Below are 18,601 nucleotides of genomic sequence, written 5' to 3' on the forward strand. Positions count from 1 at the left end.
AGTCTCTCTCTCTCTCTCTCTCTCTCTCTCTGTTGGGCTAAAGGCTCTCTCTCAATTCAATTTCAATTTAGGGCTTTATTGGCATGGGAAACATATGCCAGGTTAACATTGCCAAAGCAAGTGAAGTAGATAATAAGCAAAAGTGGGGGAAAAAAACTATACATTACACTCACAAATGTTCCAAAACAATAGACATTTCAAAAGTTATTATGTGCAAATAGTTAAAGTAAAAAAGGGAAAATAAATAAACATAAATATAGGTTGTATTTACAATGGTGTTTGTTCTTCACTGGTTGCCCTTTTCTTGTGGCAACAGGTCACAAATCGTGCTGCTGTGATGACACACTGTGGTATTTCACCCAGTAGATATGGGAGTTTATCAAAATTGGATTTGGTTTCGAATTCTTTGTGGATCTGTGTAATCTGAGAGAAATATGTGTCTCTAATATGGTCATACATTTGGCAGGAGGTTAGGAAGTGCAACGCAGTTTCCACCTCATTTTGTGGGCAGCCTACACATAGCCTGTCTTCTCTTGAGAGCCAGGTCTGCCTACGGCAATCTTTCTCAATAGCAGGGCTATGCTCACTGAGTCTGTACATAGTCAAAGCTTTCCTTCAGTTTGGGTCAGTCACAGTGGTCAGGTATTCTGCCACTGTTTACTCTCTGTTTAGGGCCAAATATCATTCTAGTTTGCTCTGTTTTTTTTGTAAATGCTTTCCAATGTGCCAAGTAATTATCTCTTTGTTTTCTCATGATTTAGTTGGGTCAAATTGTGTTGCTGTCCTGGGGCTCTGTGGGGTCTGTTTGTTAACAGAGCCCCAGGACCAGTTTGCTTAGGGGACTCTTCTCCAGGTTCATCTCTCTGTAGGTGATTGCTTTGTTATGTATGGAAGGTTTGGGAATCGCTTCCTTTTAGGTGGTTGTAGATTTTAATGGCTCTTTTCTGGATTTTGATAATTAGCGGGTATCGGCATAATTCTGCTCTTCATGCATTATTTGGTATTTTACGTTGTACATGGAGGATATTTTTATAGAATTCTGCATGCAGAGTCTCAATTTGGTGTTTTGTGAATTCTTGGTTGGTGAGCGGACCCCAGACCTCACAACCATAAAGGGCAATGGGTTCTATAACTGATTCAAGTATTTTCTGACAGATCCTAATTGGTATGTCAAATTCTATGTTCCTTTTGATGGCATAGAATGCCCTTCTTGCCTTGTCTCTCAGATCGTTCACAGCTTTGTGGAAGTTACCTGTGGCACTGATGTTTAGGCCCAGGTATGTATCGTTTGTTTGTGTGCTCCAGGGCAGCGGTGTCTAGATGGAATTTGAATTCGTGGTCCTGGCAACTGGACCTTTTTTGGAACACCATTATTTTTGTCTTACTGAAAGGTTATTTCAGGGCCCAGGTTTGACAGAATCTGTGCAGAAGATCTAGGTGTTGCTGTTGGCCCTCCTTGGTTGGGGACAGAAGCACCAGATCATCAGTAGACATTTGACTTCAGATTCTGGTAGGATGAGGCCGGGTGCTGCAGACTATATGTTGAAGAGGGTGGGGCTTAAGCTGCATCCCTGTCACACCTCACGGCGCTGTGGAAAGAAATGTGTGTGTTTTTTGCCAATTTTAATTGCACACTAGTTGTTTGTGTACATGGATTTTATAATGACGTATGTTTTTCCCCCAACACCACTTTCCATCAATTTGTATAGCAGACCCTCATGCCAAATTGAGTCAAAAGCTATTTTGAACTCAACAAAGCTTGAGAAGACTTTGCCTTTGTTTTCAAATCGAATTGTATTTGTCACATGCGCCGAATACGACAGGTGTAGTAGACCTTACAGTGAAATGCTTACTTACTTAAGCCCTTAACCAACAACGCAGTTTTAAGAAAATACCTATAAAAAAAGTACGAAATAATTAAAGAACAGCAGTAAAATAACAATAGCGAGGCTATATACAGGGGGTACCGGTACAGAGTCAATGTGCGGAGGCACTGGTTAGTCGAGGTAATGGAGGTAATATGTACATGTAGGTAGAGTTATTAAAGTGACTATGTATAGATAATAACAGAGTCTCTGTTATTATCACAGCAGCGTAGAAGGGGGAGGCAGTGCAAATAGTCTGTGTAGCTATTTAATTAGATGTTCAGGAGTCTTATGGCTTGGGGGGGGGAGCTGTTTAGAAGCCTCTTGGACCGAGACTTGGCGCTCTGGTACCACTTGCCGTGCCGCAGCAGAGAGATCAGTCTGACTAGGGTGGCTGGAGTCTTTGACAATTTTAGGGCCTTCCTCTGACTCCGCCTGGTATAGAGGTCCTGGATGGCAGGAAGCTTGGTCCTAGTGATGTACTGGGCCGTACGCACTACCCTCTGTTGGTTTGTTTGTTTGTTAATTAGGGTGTGCAGGGTGAATACGGGGTCTGTCGTACAGTAATTTGGTAAAAAGCCAATTTGACATTTGCTCTGTACATTGTTTTCAGTGAGGAAATGTACGAGTCTGCTGTTAATGATAATGCAGATAATTTTCTCAAGGTTGCTGTTGACGCATATCCCACGGTAGTTATTGGGGTCAAATTTGTCTCCGCTTTTGTGGATGGGGGTGATCAGTCCTTGGTTCCAAATATTGGGGAAGATGCCAGAGCTGAGGATGATGTTAAAGAGTTTAAGTATAGCCAATTGGAATGTGTGGTCTGTATATTTTAGAATTCATTTAGGATACCATTAACACCACAGGCCTTTTTGGGTTGGAGGGTTTTCATTATGTCCTGTAGTTCATTCAATCTCTGTCTCTCTCTGTCTCTCTCGGGCTAAAGTCTCTCTCTCTCTCACTGTCTCTCTTACTGTCTCTCTTTCTGTCTCTCTCTCTCTCTCTCTCTCTCTCTCTCTCTCTCTCTCGGGCTCAGTCTCTCTCTGTGTCTTTTGGTCTCTCACTCTCTCTCGTTCTGTCCTGAGCGGCTGTGTACAGATGTTTCATCATTGCTCCCCCCATCCAAACAGGCACTTATAAAAGAGGTTTGAGGTCCAATCAACCATTTGTTGCCAAAATGAGTGTGCTTGTGTAGTGTTTATTCCCTGGGTTCGGGTCCCTGTAGTGTTGCTCTCAACACAACAACACTCCAATTATTGGATCCTCTAGTTCCCTTAGTGGAGGTGAGGCCGTTAAGGAAGGTGAACCAGCTGCAAGTCCACTATTGTAGTTTAATCTCTCTCCCACTGGCTCCCTGCAATGGAAATGATCATGGATGCAATCAGGCACAGAGTGCTTAAGAACTCAACTTCATACCCTTGAACTTATTAAGACCTGTGTGTTTAGGTGATTTGAGTGAAGGCGGACTAGAGTCTCCCCTGACATCATTAGAAGTACCATGATCTGCAGCATTAGATTAAATGCCTGCATTTATGTTAGAAATGTCCCTTTGTCCTAATGAATAAATAATAAGGATCTAGTCAGGGAAGCATTCTACTTAACTTGTTATCTCAAATCAAATTGTATTGGTCACATGCGCCGAATATAGAATACAACAGGTGTAGACTTTACCGTGCAATTCTTACTTAGGAGCCCTTTCCCAACAACGCAGAGTTAAAAAGTAAGAACAATAGAAAATATGAACACCATAAATAACTAGGACGAGGCTATATACAAGGAGTACCGAGTGAATGTGCAGGGGTACCAGGTTGTAGAGGTACCAGGTTGTAGAGGTACCAGGTTGTAGAGGTACCAGGTTGTAGAGGTACCAGGTTGTAGAGGTACCAGGTTGTAGAGGTACCAGGTTGTAGAGGTACCAGGTTGTAGAGGTACCAGGTTGTAGAGGTACCAGGTTGTTGAGGTAGTTGAGAGAATATGTACATGTAGGTAGGGGTAAAGTGACTAGGCAATCAGGTTAGAAAATAAACTGAATTCCAGCTGTGTGTGTGTGTGTGTGTGTGTGTGTGTGTGTGTGTGTGTGTGTGTGTGTGTGTGTGTGTGTGTGTTGGAGTGTAAGTATGTGTGAGCGTGTGGGATTGTAAGTATGTGTGAGCGTGTGTGTTGGAGTGTCAGTGTAAGTATGTGTGTGTCTGTGTTGGAGTGTAAGTGTGTGTTGGAGTGTCAGTGTAAGTATGTGTGAACGTGTGTATGTGTGTGTTGGAGTGTCAGTGTAAGTATGTGTGAGCATGTGTGTGTTGGAGTGTCAGTGTGTGTGGGTAGAGTCCAGTGAGTGTGCATAGAGTCACATTGGTAGTGTAAATTCCCTCTGTCATAGCATTGTTTGTTTCCTTTGTTGTTGTTGTGTCTATATCAAACAGATCATAGATTTATTTGTAATCTCACTCTGATCACTGTTTCAATGTATAAACTGGGTTTACCCTTGGTTTGTTGTGTCAAGGTCTATAGACTCCCCTAAAACAGGCCTATTTACCCTCCCAGGTTTGAAGTGGTCCTGAGAGAAGACTTGACATTTTCCATTGGGACCACTCTACCATCGGTTTGATATCAAATTAGGCAGTCAGCAGGAAATCTTTCTCTCTCTCCTTTATTTAATCATCAATTGTTGTACTCCTCAGACAGAGACCCCCGTTTCAAATATGGGCTCTCAAACATGAAGCACACTCTGGAGGAGAATGATCTGAATTACTTCAATTGCGAATGAGCAAATAAAGCGGAAAGCCGCCGGAGCGCCGGCCAGGCATTCAGATTGAAATGTCCTCTTTGTCGTTGGTGGAGGAGAGGCAGGGCGGGAGCGGGTTGGGAGAGCAATGTTGATTCGCCATGGGTTCATTTTATCTCCCATCATTATGGTTCTGTCTCTTGTAGTCCTCTGGTTGTCCGCCGCTCGTTAATTGTTGTTAGCGGTCTGTGGGTGAAAGGGAGGCAGGGATTATTTAGGCCCTCGTAAACAGACTAAACACTGGCTACGCGGCGCGCTCCGCGGCAGGCGGCGCCCTCACACTAAAGACGGTACACTCAGTCGACATCAAAGCATAAATTAGGCAGCTATTACTGTTGGATAAAAAGCCTTTGAGATGATTTGTAGGAAGAACGGAGTGGCGAAGAAGCTCCCTCTACTGAGAGTGACCATTACAGACGTGGTGGAGACGTTTGACTCTAATGAAGTTTAATAAAGTTTACCCGGGTTTTCTGCTCTCTCTCTTTCTCTCTGCGATGTATTTTCTCTCTCCTTTCATCTTGATTGCTAAAATGTATTAGGAGTAATGAGTGTATTTTGCCCCCCGGACCAGGGAGTGTTAGGGGGAGGGACGCACGGGGCAGACAGACACGCGCACACACACACACACACACACACACACACACACACACACACACACACACACACACACAAAGAAGACAATGTTTTATGTTTGTTTTGATAACCGACCACCTAAGTGCCTCCTTTATTCATTATTTGCTAAATGAATTATTCTTTGAAACTTTGCTGCACACTTACTGGGTAATTATGAGGCAAGCCCTAGCCTGCCTGCTGTCTGGATTGTACCACGGCCAGCCGACGCTCAGAAGGCATGGGAACTAAAGCTGTGCTGTGAAACATCAACATGGATAATAAGCACATTTCACAGGACCAAGCTGAGAAAGTACATCCCTACAGTGATATCTACCTGTTTAGTCAGATACTGTGTTGTGTCACTTTACGACATGCAAACAGATACCATAACACTACACACTGAACAGTAGTATAAACGCAGCAGGGTTCAGTCTACGTTTTGTGGTATTTGTATGTTGTAATGTCAATATTGACAGATGCCATCATCAGATGACATCATACTTAACAAAAAATACTGTTCTTAGGGTCTGAAATCTCAAATCTGGTATTTTAATGCGGCGGGCACAATGGACCTCCTTAACCGTTTTCACTAGTCCACCCCACTAGTGCCTGAACCTGGAGGCCTATTTACCTCCCGTATCAATGCCCCGTGGCTGAGGAGGGAGAGGTGTGCTCTGGCTCCGCTCAGTGACTCACTGCTTCACTGTTGTTGTTGCATTACGTCACGAGAACAGAGAGCTGTATGAACTACAACACTTTACTGCTGACAGTGGAGGCTTATCCGTCCTCCCTCCCCGTCGGTACTAGACACAGGCTGTGTCCCAAATGGCATCCTATTCCTTATATAGTGCACAACATTTGACCAGAGCTCTATGGGCCCTGGTCAAACGTAGTGCACTTAATAGAGAATAGGGTGTAATTTGGTATGGACACACAGACAGACTTGCCTTTCTGGGCTTAAAGCTGCAGAGAGAGAGGGGAATTCCCCTCTGACTCAAAATGATGTCTTTCCTCACCTCTTCTTCAGGGGGAACTGACGCGCTTTCCTCTCTAGTCATAGAAAGTGCTAGAAGTGTTTTTTTTACCCCCTCTCCTCTCTCTTTCTCACTCACTCTTTCTTTCTCTCTCTCTGTTCTATGTTTTTATGTGCCAAGCATGAAATGGGAGAGAGTGAGATCGAGGGAAGGCCTGGCGCGTGAAAAGCACAACGGTCAAAAGATGATGTACTGCTCTGTGATCCCTGGTGGGTCGGAGCTGGCAGTGTGTGCTCTAAGCTCTGTTAGTCTACTCTAGAGGAACACAGGTAGAGAAAAGATCAAATGACTTGGAATAGATGGCTCAGGGCTCGGCTGGCTCCGATGCTACTACTGTATTTCAGGAGAGAAGGGTTTTAACAAACAGCGAAACAGAGACGTACAATACAGAGCCATCATTACCAAGCAGAACGCATCTGTTCCGTCTGTTTTCTTTCGTTTTGATGCTAGCAGAGGTAAAAGCGTTTGTTTTTTCCGCTTTCAAGCCTGCTGAGTTTGTATTCTACCTCAGGCGAGGCGTTATGAGGGAATTGGAGATGGATTTGCTGGCTTTATTTGAACAGAAGAGAAAGGGGAAAAAGAGAGAACAGGATGTGTGATTGACCACAAACATTGTTCTATGCTGCTGTCAAGGGTTGGACAGGAAAGCATCTGTTTTAGGATTATTAAAGTCTACCTATCAGTAGTGTTCTGGAGGGCCACCGTAGTGGATCAAGTGTGTCCTTTGGCTGCATCTGAATTGGCATCCTATTCACACGTTACATGCGGCCAAAAGTAGTTCACTATATAGGGAATAGGGTGCTATATTGGACGCCGAAAATATCAGTGGTGAAGCCCAGAAGAGGATATTGTAATGTAGAGAGGAGCAATCAATTACTGCTATAGGAAATGCACCTTGAATGCGTTTATTCAAGCACCTCAGAATATTGACTTCCGTAGATTTTAGTGGCATGATTTTCCCCACCACTGTTCTATAGCTAAGAGTAGTGCATTATGTATCTGATCTCAGAACAACAGGGGAGTTGGCTGTTGTTTCTACTCGTTTTACTCTGAGCCGTTCTCCTGTGTGTGGTGCGCTGATAGATACAGACACTCCTCAGGCAACCCTGGTGTTACCCCCTCTTCCTTATGTATTTATTCGAAGAGATATCTAACATCCAACCAGCCTCTCAACCCTCTAGAGAGGGCCACGCTCCCCCCTCCCCCAGGGAACCAAATAGACTGCAAATAAACATCTGTTATTCAAATTGATGCATTCACACTAAGGAATCACACAAGCCTATGAAGCGAAAGGGAGAGGGAAACGGAGAAGGGGGCGAATCGAACGGGAGGGAGATGGGAGTTAGCAACCTCTCATAAAACAAATTATATGCAGTTGACAAAAAAAACTGGAATTTGCATCGGGCCTTGGTCTGTATTTTAATTGAACAACTGTTGGGTCTGAAGAGACCTCCAGTACTGGCTGCTGGATTGAGGGCTAATAAAGCGGTGTTCACACTGCAGCCCAGAGGCCTAACACCACAGCTCACCACGCTGGAGATGTGAGGTAAATGTTTGGTTGAGAGGGAGAGCAGACACAGTAGAAGGTGATCTAGTTGGGTTGAGGAATAAGATAAGTTTTGCTTAGAGTTCTTCATAGTACTGTCACCTATGATGTCTTTTTAGGATCTAAGGACAGTCATCTACCGGTAGCCGTCTTCAAGGGAATTTGTCTCTGTTTGCTTGCTTGTGTGTGGCGTATTGGGCCACACACCGACTGCATTCATGTATTAGATATGTATAATATCTCTCCTATACTGGTCCTTTACTAGGGTGTCATGGTGGGAAACCAGAAGGTCCCAGGACACAAAACAAAACCCCATCTGCAATCTAATCCGGGATCACTGAGAGAAACATGTTCATCCTTCAACAAACAGAGTGTCTTCAATATGAACTTCGGTGTCACGTCGATACGGCCGGCATCAGACAAGGCGTAAAAGAGAAACATTAGAAGAAATTGGCCCGTTCCACATTTCAGTTAATTTGTCCCATTAATGGGCTGTATGGATACATAATAGTATTCTCAGGGCAGTGCTGGGAGCTGGAGCCTGCATCGACTGCAGCTCATTTATAGAGGAAAATCTATAGTGAAGCAGCGACACGTATCCATCCGCATTCTCTCTGTCTCACCCCCCAGAGAGGGTAATTTGTGGATTTATTTAAGCTGTGGGAACGTTAGGTCATTCGTCTGTTATTATATCTTATTGTCCAGAAGGAACCTGCAAGTATTTAGTTAGACAGTGTATACCATGTGTATCCTGTACATACGACTAATACAACTTGAAACTAGGCCTTGGTTCACACTGTATTACTGTGGTGAACCCTGAGCCATTTCACACACCTCAAGCCTACTAACTAACCTATCCCTAACTGAGAACTAATTACATTTTATTGCCAACTACCAGTAAGAACATTTAGCAGTCCATGTTTATGTAAATGAAGACATCATTGAAGAAAGAACGGAATGGACGGAACAGCACAGAACAGAACACCAGAAGGCCCTCACCATGTGTGTTTACTAACAGAACCAGGGTCCAAGCTGACACGACCACACTCATATGTCGCTGGTCTGGAGGTGTGTAAGGTTTCATTACTGGACCGTTCCATGCTCCTAGTTGAACCTGTATTACAATAGCCACCAGTCAGTCAGTCAGGAAAAGGAAATCAGGTTGAGTGATAGGATGCCACTGAAACAGTAGTTGACACAGACAGTGTTTCTCTCTCTGTCTTCTCCATCTCCCCGGGTGCTTGGGGCTGTGGAGGGAAGGGGCGGGGAACGAGGTGTGTGTTTTCAGGTGCGACGGTCTCAGCGGGACCTATACTCGTATCCTCCGCAGACTTCTTTTTGGGTCCTAATAATAACTTGAAAGTGCAAGAGTCTCGAGCATGGCTCCTTTCCTCTTAATTAGCCTTTAGCGGGAATCAAGCTAATCGCAGAGAGTTAATTGGGCTCATACACACTCACACACACATTGTACCTCCTTACCTGGGTTTCATGTTTCTTGTCACTTTGATTTCCATATGAATTAAATTCAGCCTTAATTAGCTGGTTTTCATCTTGATATTAATCATCTTGGTATCGTAGAGGAGGATTTGATCGCACGGTTGTCAGGTTAAAAGTAAAATGGAGACGTCACATACAGTCAATGGTTGTAAGGTGGAATTAGAAGTGGCATTTACAGGAATGTAACCAGATGTATCCTTTCCTTGGGTCCAGGTGTGTTGAGAGAAGAGGAGGGCAAGTCTGACACAGAAACTGCCCTTCCTGTCACTAAAGTCTTGAAGAAAACCGCTGTGTTGTTTTAAGTGTTGTTTTTTGATGTGTGTGGTGGTAGGACTAACCTAGAGGAGGAGCTGGATGTGTTGCGTGTCCAGGCTGCTATGGACCGGGCCACTGTACAGGAGCTGAGGCTGTGTCTTCAGAACGAACAACAAGGTGAGCCTTTTCACTTCCACACCATAGAGTTGGAAAGAAAGCCCACCCAATGTTTGCTCAGGATTATAATCCATTGGCTGATCCGTCTTGCTGACCTGGGTGGAATTGTGTGACCCTCGTTATAATATTAGAAGTCCCACTCAGTGAAATGATGAATGCATTCAATTGTGCTGTCCATGCTAAAAAAGGCTTTGTGGCAAGTGTGCCCTCTATCCAACTCTATGGTCCACACTCTCATCTAGAGGCTGACTGACAGATCAGAACCCCATCAAGCTGTTTTGCCCCATTTCTCCTTGTCTGAAAGAATGTGTCCTCCATTGGTTTTCAATCTCAAGCGTACTGTAGGTATGAAGCAACACCCCTGGATATTGTCTTTAGGCTGAACAAGTCAAAGAGGAAACACTGACTGAGGGGTGGGTTTACAAGCTCATGTTCTATAATAGTTTTGAATGAAAACACGATTTATAATGTATAAGTCTCTATATGTCATGTAAATCGAAATATCAAATTACTTTATTCTTGCTATGTAACTACTGTTTAAAAAAAACGTATGTAGAATGTGTGTAGAATGTACATGTAACAACATGTGTGTAACAACAAAAGAAAAAGCTGTAAAAACAATGTTTATTTTTTCCCAGAAGAGGGGGGGTGGTGTAAGGGCCCCCCCCCCCCAAAAAAAACACTGAATAACGGCACATATGTTAGTTTAACATACGTAGGTCGAACATCTGTTGAACGGTAGTGTTCTGACGTGCTTGTGATGTTGTACCTCCTCAGCTACTTTTTTTGTGGGGGTTGAACACCACTTCTTCAGTGGAATTAACAGGACAATTCAATTAAAGACTGATCAACCTGTTCTAAATGGACTGGGATATCAAAAAGAACCCATCTTCTTTGCATAGTGCATACCTCCCCTCCTAATCATAGAACATGCATCAATTTGCCTGTGTCCCAAATGGCACCCTATTCCCTACATAGTGCACTACCTTTTATCATAGTCATATGTGCTGGTCAAAAGTTGTGCACTATATAGGGAAAAGGGTGCCATTTGGGACTCCCAATCTGCATCGCGTTGTCAAATACTGAATAACCTACTACAGTGGCCCTTTTAATTAACAAGTTCAATAACCAATCTGTTCTCCATCACTTTAATTTACCTGATGATTAATGATGGTGTCTGTCGGCCAAATACAAAACCAGGGCTACAAAGGACGCCACTAATTAAGATGGCGGATCCCATTGACAATCAATGGCATAATCAGAAAAGCTGAGAGAGACTGGCTTTGAAAGTAATGGTTTAACATTGTATCCTGTCTGTCACCCAATCAACCAAATTAGAGACCTATAATCTCTACACGGCACCACCTGAGTGAAAGCACGGCTGCAGCCACAGAATGTTTATGATTTATACTACTGCCTTTCACTTCATAATAACATAAAGGCCCAATCCCGATTTTAAAAATTGTCTAGAAATATCACAGTTTGGCCCTTTTAAATTAATCCCAAGGATTGATTGTGACTAAAGTGATTATGTAATTGATTGACATACAAGATGTAAATTGAAATTGCTAACTCCGAGGCCAGCTCATCATAAACCAACACTGTAGCAGCTCAAATCAGGCCCTGGCAGCAGAAACCCAGAGATCCATAGAACACGTTTACAAGCGGCCCCGGAATTGACTCTTGCGGAACCCTTCTGACCCGATCAAAGGGAGAGAAAGGTTCAAGCAGCAACCCAACCCCATCACAATCCCGCTAATGAAAGCAAACAGATGAAAGACAGCGCTCCGTGGCGGAGACCTTTGTGGCTTGGCCCGTAAGGGGCGGGAGACGGAGGTGCGGAGGAGGAGGTGATGGGGTTGAGAAGACATTTGAGCCGTTAGACGTTAATGAATGCTGTAGCATTGGGACCTCCTCCAAAGCAAAGTGACTAGAGAGCCACTGACTCCCTCCATATCAAGGTACTAGTGCCGAGGTGCCAACTCCCCAGCCACCCCCCAGCCCGGGTGCGAGTGGGATAATTGTCTCCCTATCTGGTTATGTACACAGCGCTGCGCGGCAGCCCTCGCTTATTTGGGCTCTGGTCTGATTGGATGTGACAAGCCGGCGGAGACAAAAGAGACGGCTAATTTGAAGTAACAAACTTCCCTTTCCTTTCCTTGGCCATGCAAAGGAGAATGGAGGGAGGAGCAAAGGAGAAGAGTGGATCCACCTCTTTCTTTCTCTCTACCTCTCGCTCTCTCACCTCTTTCTCCTGCATCTCACGACAAAAGGTCAACTGACCGGAAAAGTCGAGTGCCTGAATATTTAACATTTTCAACCTCATCTGACAAATGAGTTTCCTTGTACCGCCATGAAAGTTTAACAAGAAGGAGTGAAGGGAGGCGGAAAAGTTTTGTCTTCGTTATTGTTTTGCCTCAACCTTTTTATTTTAATTTTTGGGGTCAAAAAAGAGGTTGGTTCGCACACAAAACAGACAAACTCCTATTCCTTTTGTGATTTTTAAATGTATTCTTTCTCGCTTGTAGCAGCAGGGGAATCTACTCACATACTTGTTCTTCGTCTTCTTCACCGGTGAATGTTAAAAAACATAATAATGACTTGTTGAACTGCTCCCAATAAAGGCACATTTTATTCGTTGGAGAGGAGTTATTCTACTGGGTGTGGATGCATGGTGGGCTACAAAGAGAGCAGGGCAGCCAGGGTTTGTGTGTTCACAGGGGAATTTAACATTTCTCCACGTTTGTTTAAGATCTCCGGGGTGAGGGGGTTGTGTTTTCACCAATGTCTGCTTTTGATTGAACATGCTAGTGGATGCTTAGATAAAATATAAGACCTGTATTATTAATGGGGCTTGATAAAGACTATGTCCTGGGGTTTTAGAATGGAAATGGATATTCTCGGGTAGATTTATTGATTCTAATCCCCTAATATGACAAATCACTGTCTTCAATTTCTCTTTGCGTTGTCATTTTATAATAGTTTTAGATTTCTGAATAATTGCCAAAGTGATATAATTTAGAGCTCTCTTGTCTTGAACTTACATGGAGGATTCAAAGGTTGACAGTCAGACACTGACAAGTCATGTGTTCTTTTCTGACACTATTTTCAGAAAAGAACAAGTAGCCTACAGAATAGGCTTACGGCGCGAAAAGAAATCAATTAGACATAATTAATAAAAATTGATTTAATATCTTTTTTTCCTCTTTTTCATCTACCCATGTGGCTGGCTGAAAGGAAGCAGACACTTGTCTTGTCTTCGTGTCACAATAACATGCTTTGTCCTCGTTGGCAGAGCTTCTTCACAAAGTGGCAGCTGATCCGGAGGTCAAGAACAGCACTCCCAAAAAGCCCTCTGCCGAGAGAGTGGAGCAGTCGCTGAAGAAGGTACAGTAAAGTGCTCTTTGTCACCGCCAATAAAAGAAACCCGGCAAGACAAAAGTCTTCCTCACCACAATACCCACTTAAGTTATTTCTGTAACACTGAAGTGGGGAGAAAAATACTGTCTCGGCTCTTGGAAGTTTTATGTGGATGTTTTGTCGTTGAGCAGGCATTTTTCTGGCCAAAATAACAATTAGAAAAACATATTTGAAAAGTATTCAGTGTCTGCTATTGGTTGCAAAGGCTTTCCTCTGAGAACTACAAAACAACCACAAATAATGTTTTTTAAATGACTTCTTCCCAGACCCCATCACTCACTGTGAGTGTGATAATCCTCCACAATGACGTTGGTGAAGTGCCGTTCGGGGGATGTTAAGAGGGGATGTAAAAGCGTGCTCATACGCCCATAACAGTCATGCAGTGGTATGTTGAAGAGGATTGAGAGGGACACAGGGAACTATTTTAACGGGGAATTAAATTGTTCCGGAATCATTTCTAGCAGATGATGCCAAGGCGCCTAGCGCCAACAAATGCCATATGGCGGGCGGTTTAATGGAGACTGTCATGGCATCTATTACAGAGTGACAGTACCATGTTAGTATAACAACCAACAGGGGTCGGGAGAGGAGGGAGGGGAGGAGAGGAGCAGCACTCATTTATGCTATCCAGACATGGTGGGTAATGGAAAGACATTTTGGGGAGGCCCGGTGAGGAGCATGCACTGTATGTGTGTGTGTGCGTGAAATTTTATGTTGCCCCGACTCAATGTAAGTCGATGATCAGGCGGGCCGGAAAGCCGCTCTAATTTTGTTTGAATGGTACCGTGCTGCTTAAGCTTAGGGCAGAGCCGTGCCCAATAAAAGAGAGAGATTGCCTGGGGGTATAGCTGCACCCAGCAGGTATCCACTGTTCTGTTTAACCGTTTCCACCAAAGAGACAAAGGGGTGGTCCTGTTTTCAGTGTTTAGTGATAGGTGACTGGTCAGGGGGCTAGCAGTCAGATGTCTGTAGCCTCTCTAGGAGGGGGGGCTAGCAGTCAGATGTCTGTAGCCTCTCTAGGAGGGGGGGGGGGGGGGGGGGCTAGCAGTCAGATGTCTGTAGCCTCTCTAGGAGGGGGGTGGGCTAGCAGTCAGATGTCTGTAGCCTCTCTAGGAGGGGGGGCTAGCAGTCAGATGTCTGTAGCCTCTCTAGGAGGGGGGGCTAGCAGTCAGATGTCTGTAGCCTCTCTAGGAGGGGGGGGCTAGCAGTCAGATGTCTGTAGCCTCTCTAGGAGGGGGGGCTAGCAGTCAGATGTCTGTAGCCTCTCTAGGAGGGGGGGGCTAGCAGTCAGATGTCTGTAGCCTCTCTAGGAGGGGGGGGGGCTAGCAGTCAGATGTCTGTAGCCTCTCTAGGAGGGGGGGCTAGCAGTCAGATGTCTGTAGCCTCTCTAGGAGGGGGGGCTAGCAGTCAGATGTCTGTAGCCTCTCTAGGAGGGGGGGGGGGGCTAGCAGTCAGATGTCTGTAGCCTCTCTAGGAGGGGGGGGGGGGCTAGCAGTCAGATGTCTGTAGCCTCTCTAGGAGGGGGGGCTAGCAGTCAGATGTCTGTAGCCTCTCTAGGAGGGGGGGGGCTAGCAGTCAGATGTCTGTAGCCTCTCTAGGAGGGGGGGGCTAGCAGTCAGATGTCTGTAGCCTCTCTAGGAGGGGGGGCTAGCAGTCAGATGTCTGTAGCCTCTCTAGGAGGGGGGGGGCTAGCAGTCAGATGTCTGTAGCCTCTCTAGGAGGGGGGGGGGCATGCAGTCAGATGTCTGTAGCCTCTCTAGGAGGGGGGGGGGGCTAGCAGTCAGATGTCTGTAGCCTCTCTAGGAGGGGGGGCTAGCAGTCAGATGTCTGTAGCCTCTCTAGGAGGGGGGGGGGGGCTAGCAGTCAGATGTCTGTAGCCTCTCTAGGAGGGGGGGCTAGCAGTCAGATGTCTGTAGCCTCTCTAGGAGGGGGGGGCTAGCAGTCAGATGTCTGTAGCCTCTCTAGGAGGGGGGGCTAGCAGTCAGATGTCTGTAGCCTCTCTAGGAGGGGGGGCTAGCAGTCAGATGTCTGTAGCCTCTCTAGGAGGGGGGGGCTAGCAGTCAGATGTCTGTAGCCTCTCTAGGAGTGGGGGGGGGGGGCTCAGTCAGAATGGGAGTGTTTACATTTCAGTAATTTAGCAGATGCTCTTATCCAGAGCTTATAGGAGCAATTAGATTTCAGTGCATTGCACAAGGGCACATCGACAGATTTTTCAGCTAGTCGGCTCGGGGATTCAACCCAGCGACCTTTTGGTTACTTGCCCAAAGCTCTTAACCACTAGGCTACCTGCCGCTGTGTTAATGGCCTAATGGTTTGTTTCAACCCTCTACTACCCTGGCCTGCACAGTTACTGCAAACACAGGTCGGAGTAGAGAGAAACACTGACACTACCCTGTTTTCGCAGTTCAAAGTTGACAGGATTTTTCTTGTTCGTAGCTTGTTTTAAGACATTTACAATGAATAGAAGGTCCATTAACTCTACATGGCAGAGTACATAGAGTGATATGACTGGGAGGTTAGTTTTGGTCCTAATGAACACTCAATGATCACCATATAGATAGAACAGTTGGAGAGGAGGACGGTGTCCATGGAGCAGGAGACCGAGAGGCTGAGGGAGGACAACCAGGACCTCCAGGAGGCCAACACAGCTCTAACCCAGGACAAGGAGCACCTCCAGGGCTCCCTGGCCCGCCTCCGCACCCAGGGGGCTGCTCGCGATGAGGCGGCTCATGCCCAGGCACTCGCCCAGGGGGAGAGACACCGCGCTGAGGCCCTGGCCCTGGAGACCCAGCTGGAGGGGGCCAGGAGGGAAGCCGGACGCACCCGGCAGCAGCTGCTCCGGCTCAGGCAGGAGCTGGGCATCCTGAGGGCGGCCCGGGACTTCAACAGGAGCCAGAGACGACCCAAGGCTAACATGCTAACAGGGCTGGCCACAGCAGCCACAGCTGGAGGAGGAATAAGTGGAGGGGCATTAGCAAACAGCAAGGTCAAATTCAAAACAGGCATGCGGCCCAGAGGCCCAGTGCGGCTGCACCGCCACCGAGCGGTTGGCCCCAATCAAGCCATTGGAGGGGGAGGCCGCAGCCCTGCTAGGGACGACTGGGAGGACATAAGCGCGGACAGGTACGACACACACACTTTCTCTCTCTCTCTCTCTCTCGCCCCCTCATTATTTTCTAGGGTGGGGGGGGCTTAGCGGCATCGAGGGGACACCGTGCATATGCAAAGCGTAAGCAAATGGGTGATTGAATTTTCAGCGCCTGTCTAGTTGGTATTCAAGAGCCGATGGAGGGAGAGGGAGGAAAAATAAAAAAACAACTGTCAGATCCTTTGAAATATCCTGGGACGTCTTGCTCGGAGCTTATTGACTGAAATTTGCATGCAAAATTAGCCACCTCTGCACACAGAGTTGAACTGGTGCCAAGAAAGCCCGACACTTGATATGATAAGGGCCCGACACTTGATATCTTCCAGTGATGCAGTCATGAGGCCTGAGAATTGACAGTTTGGCAGCTTGATTTAATTTACCGGTCCTTTGCATATTCACCCCTCTCTTGACAGCAACCTAAGACATTCCCAGGCATAGGTTCCCCCCCCACCACCCAACCCCAGTCAGTTCCGTTATCTTGTGACATGTCGATTCAGGATGTGCGCAACCGTTTTTTTGCTCCCCACACGAACCCCCCTCTCATTCCTCTCCTCGCCTTAATTTAGTTGGATAAATTTTGAATGACCCTCCTCGGCTCGCTACCAGATGTCTACAAGCTGTTTAACACTCTCCAAATGAAGAACCATCTACAGTAATTATTTCATGTATGTTTTATGCTAAAAAGCCACTGAGCTAATGTTTATTGAGTGATGGTTGGGATGATTTGATTTCAAACACCGGCTACCCGCACCGCTGGCTGATGTTCATTTCTCACAGAGACTCTCTTCCCCCCCTCCAACAGTAGCCTTGCTTCACTTCACACACTTCACACACTTCACCTCACCTCTCCCATGACTAATTAATCTCACTGAAACCTTGGTTACTCACATGGGGACGTTGAAACCTAACAGTGGCTGTATAAACCTATGGCATGTTTCTCCCTTAACCTAAAGGGGGGACTTAAATAAAGATGTCTTTAGTTAAGTTACCTGTCAGTTGAGGTGCAGTGCTGTTAAAGCCTTCTGTCTCTCATGTCTCAATATTATTATGCCTATAGGTGCTTGGCAAAATGTGGCTTTTCATCCTGCAGAGAATTTGTTAAATACCAACAAAATGAAGATATCACACTCGTTAAAGAAGTGACTGACAAGCGCCTTCCTCCGTCTTGGTTTTTAACTGTTCTTCTCACTGCCTCTGGCTCGACTTGTGGTTAGAAAGTTTCAGGAAGAAGTACCTTAAGGCTGGCGGACATTTTGAATTTTGACCACATCAGCAGTTTGTTTGGAGAGCAGAGCAGGGCTGAGGCAGGGGCCTCCGGGAGAGTACTGTAGGGGCTAGCAGGAGGTATCTGGTATACAATATATAATATACCAGCACACACATACAGCCTGTCTCCCGAAGCAAGGCAGCCATGACACGACCAGCACACTGTCCTGTCCACTCAGCACATCTGAGAATGATGGAATAGTAGAAGTGCCCTAAACAGGGGGGACGCCCTGCCACAGGGTATAAGATACTGTGATACAGCTCACTCCCTGACAAGGTGATCACCCCCGCCCTGGCTGAGCGAGTGGTTCAAAGGCAGTGAGCAGGCAGGTAAAGACAGGCTATCTGAAATACCTGTCAATTACAACAGCATATCATGCAAATACAGTCTATCCAATACATCCAGCATACTGTTATAGTGAGGACTTGACTTGTATCCACATGGTTGGTTTGTTTTGAAGTAGTTATTTATTCCCCTTCCTGTTGCATTGATTACATACAGTATTCAAACTATTACTTTGGTATGGTATTGTAGGCTAAATGCCTCTCTGGTGCAGGTGTGTGGTATACTGGAATGTTCAGTGCTCAGCACAGTCTGTCAGTAGGCCAGTCTTGGGCCTTAGTGGCTGGGTCCAGTCCTTTCTCCCTCCAGCCCCAGATCCCAGCTCTAGCCTCCACCCCCAGCCTGCGCCCCCCAGCCCTGGGGCCTCTGGTCTGTCATGTGGGAAGGCTGATGGTGATGTGGAGGTCTTTACCTCTGCTGCTCTCACCACCCCACGTTAATAAAACCCACAGCGTAAATGTCACTGACTTCCACGTCAAAGGTCACTGTCGATAACGGGGGAGGTGGGTGGGTAGGGAGTGGAGGTGTGTGTGTCTCCGAAACCCTTACCGCAAGTCCGTCCATCAGATGGGCTCGTCTCGTCGGTGCTCAGCCATGCCACTCACACACGTCTGTCACACAGACCGCACTAATGAAGGCCACAGCAGTCTTCATACATG

At 46.1% G+C, this 18,601-nt stretch overlaps 1 protein-coding gene across 1 annotated transcript in view; it reads left to right on the forward strand.

Moving 5' to 3' along the window:
- cntln (centlein, centrosomal protein) overlaps nt 1-18,601 on the forward strand; it is a gene marked incomplete in the record, with an annotated part of 100,135 nt that overhangs the window by 31,198 nt on the left and 50,336 nt on the right. Inside the window, 3 exon segments of the mRNA XM_029749605.1 lie at nt 9,665-9,765; nt 13,061-13,152; nt 15,743-16,308. Of these exon segments, the coding sequence (XP_029605465.1) occupies nt 9,665-9,765; nt 13,061-13,152; nt 15,743-16,308 (759 nt within the window).

This window comes from Salmo trutta, chromosome 4 (genome assembly GCF_901001165.1).
Source record: "Salmo trutta chromosome 4, fSalTru1.1, whole genome shotgun sequence".
In the NCBI taxonomy this organism is placed as follows: domain Eukaryota; kingdom Metazoa; phylum Chordata; class Actinopteri; order Salmoniformes; family Salmonidae; genus Salmo; species Salmo trutta.